The 5,393-nt window shown below is 32.4% G+C and overlaps 1 protein-coding gene across 2 annotated transcripts in view; it reads right to left on the bottom strand.

The window, feature by feature from the left end:
• Positions 1-5,393, bottom strand: part of LOC106462913 (glutamate--cysteine ligase-like) — a 59,945-nt gene that overhangs the window by 31,895 nt on the left and 22,657 nt on the right. For both annotated transcript variants that reach the window (XM_013922881.2, XM_022390318.1), the window contains 2 exons: positions 4,711-4,830; positions 3,793-3,858 (listed from right to left, as the gene is read on the bottom strand). In XM_013922881.2, the coding sequence (XP_013778335.1) occupies positions 3,793-3,858; positions 4,711-4,830 (186 nt within the window). The remainder of the gene's footprint in view (positions 1-3,792; positions 3,859-4,710; positions 4,831-5,393) is intronic.

The following is a 5,393-nucleotide window of genomic DNA, read 5'->3' as shown; positions in this document are numbered from 1 at the left end:
CGGCTGAAAGGGCGAGCATGTTTGGTGTGACGGGGATTCGAACCCGCGACCCTCAGATTGCGAGTCGAGTGCCCTAACCACCTGGCCATGCTGGGCCCAACAGCTTATGTGGATTGTAAACATACTGGATTTATAAAACGTGAAAGAAGATGTACTTATTACCTTTTATCATAAGAAACTTGAAATAGAATTTCTAGGTTGTTTGTCCGTTTCATATAAACGATCAAAATACTTGTTTTTGGCACATTTCCTGTCTATATGTGTCAAATATATTTGTTTTTTTTTTACACTGTCATATGAGTAAACATGTAAATATCCCCCAATGTTTGAGTATGTATGATACTTTACAAGTTTTGATTTGTAAATTGAAGGTCAGTTTTTAAACTGTAAGTAAAGTGCACGGCTGATTTAGTTTTCAAATGTTTTGTATAATTTCTAATATAAAGAAAACTTTGATTACTTGTGTAAAGTTTAGAGTTTATTATTAGGCAGATTTTGTTAAACAAGACCGATGTCTGTAGGTTTACTTTCTTCTTAGAATTCTTCTCAAGAAGTCGATAAGCCGTCTTAACGTTGTTAGAACAACGGGTAAAAGTTGTAGCTAGTGATGAGTTAGCCGACGCGTTTCGAATGCGTTCTGCATCCATTGAATTAAATTATCTTACATAACAAATGATCTCAAAAATCAAATAAAATTAACTACTAAATTATCAGCAAATGCAGGAAGTCTTGGCTGATAAGATAATACTAATATCAGCAGTGATAAAGTAGCATATTTGTATTGTTATAGTTTATTATTACAAAACTATTATAATAACCGATGTTTTTTGTTACAAACATTGAATTATGATAAATAATTAAAAACAACGTTTATTATTTACACAATTAAAACTTTATTAAAGCCGTACGGCTTCCATTTTAAAACAACACTCCACAAGTACTAGTTTTACGTCATCTTCAGAAGTTACTTACAAGACATAAGTAATTGGTCTACTTTATCTATCTATATACTTCTAAAACTCTGAGATTGTTTGTTTGTTTGTCTGTAATTAAATACAGCAAAAACAGCGCACAATAGCGCCATATTTGTAATGAAATGAGAATAAAAACAGAATAAAACAAGTTTCGTGGCCCGACATGGCCAGGTGGTTAGGGCGCTCGACTCGTAAACTGCGGGTTCGAATCCCCGTCACAATTTTTTGAAAAATGAAATGGTCTTTCCTTTTATTACCGATCAACAATCAAATATCTTTTCTTAAATTATGAATAACACGAGTGGATTGAAATATTTAATTAAATTATCTCAAAATAAACCTTCATTTCTGTGCAATATTGAAATTAGCTTGAATTCTTCATAACCTTTGAATAGTGGGCGACCCAACGTGTCACGGGTGGTCTAGTATAAAATAAAAGGATTATAAAATATCTCACCATATTAACTTGCTGGTCCTTCGTCTCTATTTAATATTTCATTATTTCTAATGTTTTTCTGATATTTAATGCTATAATACTACAAGGTTGAGCCAAAATTAAAGTTTTTTCCCCATAATATTGTATGTTGGGTAGTTTTTACATGTTCGGCTATAGCTGAGATTACTGTTTTATTATTTCTTATATAACCTTTATGTTCTTGAAATCTGTATTTTAAGTTTCTATTAGTTTGATCAATATAAATACATGGCTTGTAAGTAACTCCTGAAGATGACGTGAATCAGGTCGAAACTAGTACTTGTGGAGTGTTGTTTTAAAATGGAAGCCGTACGCCTTCAACAAAGTTTTAATTGTGTAAATAGTAAACGTTGTTTTTACTTATGTATTATAATTTTAAGTATCACACTAGTGCCGATAATTCATAAACATTGAACTGTTATCAAGACTTTAATCACTTGGTCCTTGGACTAACTATGTAGTATTTCGAAATATACATGTTCATTCCAGATATATGATTTTCTCCGTGAGTTGTAATCTCATTCAAACATGTTACGTTAAATAATGATTTTGACAACTTGTAGAAGTACTGTCACATAATATTTGTTAAAATCCTACAGTAATAATGCTAATTAAGTAAGTGTGAAAGTCAGCCTTTGTAAAACATGAGATAAAGTAATTTTGTCACAAATTAGTAAAAGTGTTATTGCATAATAAACGTTTTATTGACGATGTAAAATGTTGTATAAAGCATAAGTTTTAATTATTGTATGATATCGCCCTTTTTAGGGCGATTTAAACTTATAGTCATGTATTACGTGCGTGGTAAAATGCATGTTGTAATCATGTTACGTTAAATAATATTTTTAACAATTTATTATATCACTGAATATCTTTAACATTTAAGATATAGTCCTTTTAGGACAGGAAATGTAACCAACTGATAAATTAGTACTGAAAATCTTTAATCATTTGATTAAGTTTTAATTATTGTATTGTCCTTGTAGGAGTTATCAAATGATAAGGAAATGTAATGTCCTTTTTAGGATTAACTAATGAATTAGTCTTAAGCGTCTTTTAAGGACGAATTAATTACAAATGATTTAATGAATTAGTGATTAATTATATTATTGTTGAGACATGTATTGTATGAGTCATGGCTGCTTAGAAACACGTTCTCTACTTTGTGGCAGAATGATTTAATTATTAATTAATTAACTAATGAATTAGCGTTCATTGTCCTTTTTATGACGATTTAATTAACTAATGATTTAATTAACTATCGAATTAGTGATTAATTATATTCTTGTTAAGACATGTATTGTACGAGTCATGATTGCCCAGAAACACGTTCTCTACTTTGTGATAGGATGATTTAATTATCATTTAATGAATTAGTGTTCATTGTCCTTTTTAGGATTAACTAATTAATTGGTGTTAAGCGTCCTTTTAAGGACGAATTAATTATAAATGATTTAATTAATTAGTCTTAAACGTCTTTTTAAGGATGATTTAATTAATTAATTAATGATTAATTATCGACATGATGAGACATGTCTTGTATGAGTCATGGTCGCCTGTCATGGCGGCCTAGAAACACGTTCTCTACTTTGTAGTACTATTACGTATTCATCTATCATGGCCGCCTAGCAACGTGTCCCTAACGACGCGTCCCTGGTGGCAAAAGTAGTACTATGCCCTCGTCAACTTCGATGACCACACACAAACACACACACACACACACAAGTGGTGCCATCTGGTGACAATAGATTGGAACTATGACTTCGTCATTTTTGATGACATCACCTCTTTCTTCCCTCGACAAACACGTGGCGCTCTCTTGCAGTGCATCTGAAGTGGGAGACTTACTACTTCGGATTAGAATATTTCATAACCATATGATACATTGTAATTTCAATATCAGCTGAATTGAGAAGGGTGGTGGTATACCTGTTTAATCTAGTAATGTTCTAATGACTTAAAGTACTGTAATTCATTAGCAGGCACATAATTTAGAAAACAATCGTTAGGTGGTACGGAATGAGGCATAATAATATTATTGAGGTAATTTAAGGTTGCGACCTGAAGAACCCCCCCCCCCCACCCAGTGAATCATTAGTAAACCTGGGAGTGTATAATGCTAAGATTCAGGTTTAGATACCAGAGTTGGGCAGAGCATAGATAACCAACAAATAAAAACTTTCAGAAGTTATGTTACTTTTCTGAAATTAGGTGTAAGGTAACATTGGTGGAATTTGAGCAATTTGAGAAAGTGAGCAGCCAGCGTCTGCATCACCTCGTGTACGTAAAATGTTATCATGTTTCTTAGTATATGTCTGTGTATAATCAAACACTGTAACTTACCGAGGGAAAACAGAAATGGTCAGGTAGGTTTCATCAGGATTCAAAACTTGAAGAACTTCTTTTCTTCTGAAAATAGAAATTATTTACGTTATTTACACTCAAATTATTTTAATAAGTCTGCAGTGGCTGTGCTGAATCAAAATTTGTCGAATTGAAAAACTTATATGATACGAACAAGAATTCGTTACGGGTTTCCAGGTAGATGGAGCTTCTAAATCGTGACAGTGGTATTAGGGAAATATACAATGCCAATAAAACCTACATATAACGTTAAAAGCAGACATAAATTGACCGTGATCCTAAATTAAGAGTTATTTCCAAAGACTAGTTAGGAATCAACATGAGTTTATTTGGAACTGTTGTTTGAAACGTTGTCTGTTAAAAGTCAAAATGCTAAAGCTGTCACTCAAACTTTTACCGTCTGATGGCTTCATAACTAAACTATGACTTTAAAATTAGAAATGAAATAAAATCCTGGACGATATGGACAATACGTTTAATTGACGATAAAGCAGAAAACTCATTAATATATAAAAATATTCCTTTTACAAATTTGAACGAGATTCTACACAAAACAAACCATATACTATCATCAAATATTACTCAAGTCTCAGAACAATAAAGGTAAATATGGTGATAAAGAATAATAATTTAGAAGAAACGAAAAGATGAAATGGCAAAGAAAAAATATCAATCTTTTATGTTATAGCATCAGGCTTATCACAGATAAAAGAAACATTTAGTCACGACTGTTACAACGTCATAAACGTCCACTAAACACATTAATAATTTAAAATATGTGATTCAGATGTTGAATGTTACTCATTTCACTTTTCTTATGTTCTTTGTGATACGTTATAAACTCCATATTGTGGATATCTACATGGTAGTATGTATCTTTACACCACGTTCTCTTGCCTGGCTAGCATGTTCTCTTCTACCAGAAGACAAGATTTGAAGACGTCACCAAACGGACCTCTGGGAGAACTCTCCACCATTGATTCGGTAGCCTCCTCACTCCATTCGCCAGCTGACTCACTATCAAAAAATTTCAAATACAGTTAAAACACAATAAACTATACATTCAATAGCTAGATATTACTGAATCATTCTCTACTAAAACCGGGAGCACTAACTGTGGAAAGAAGGGTTCGAAACCCCTCTCCCCAAAAATATTAAAATTATTTTTTGCTCTTTTACTGTGTGCATAGTAAAACTACAATACAATACACGTTACTTATAATCACTGCCTTTTCACTTTAGAAAAATACAAAAGCTGATGTTGATGCAGGTATTTTTTTTTAGTGCACAGCCACATTGGGCCATATATGTTTTATGCACTGCGGAGAATCGAACCCCAAATTTTCTCGCTGTAAGACCGTAAAATTACCGATAAACCACTGTAGGACAATCCAAGAGCTTTCAGAAGTCGCTTTTCGTAAGATCCCCCCCCTAACAAATGGAATCTCATAAGGTGTTCTGTATTCCACATTATATACTAATAAGGTGTTCTGTATTCGAACTTTTCGACATTACATACTAATAACATCAAATCTTCTTTTAATAAACATCTATATATTAAAAAGTTCAAATTGGGACAA

This window comes from Limulus polyphemus, unplaced genomic scaffold (genome assembly GCF_000517525.1).
Source record: "Limulus polyphemus unplaced genomic scaffold, Limulus_polyphemus-2.1.2 Scaffold1280, whole genome shotgun sequence".
Taxonomy (NCBI): domain Eukaryota; kingdom Metazoa; phylum Arthropoda; class Merostomata; order Xiphosura; family Limulidae; genus Limulus; species Limulus polyphemus.
This window is presented reverse-complemented; position numbering and strand designations above follow the sequence as displayed.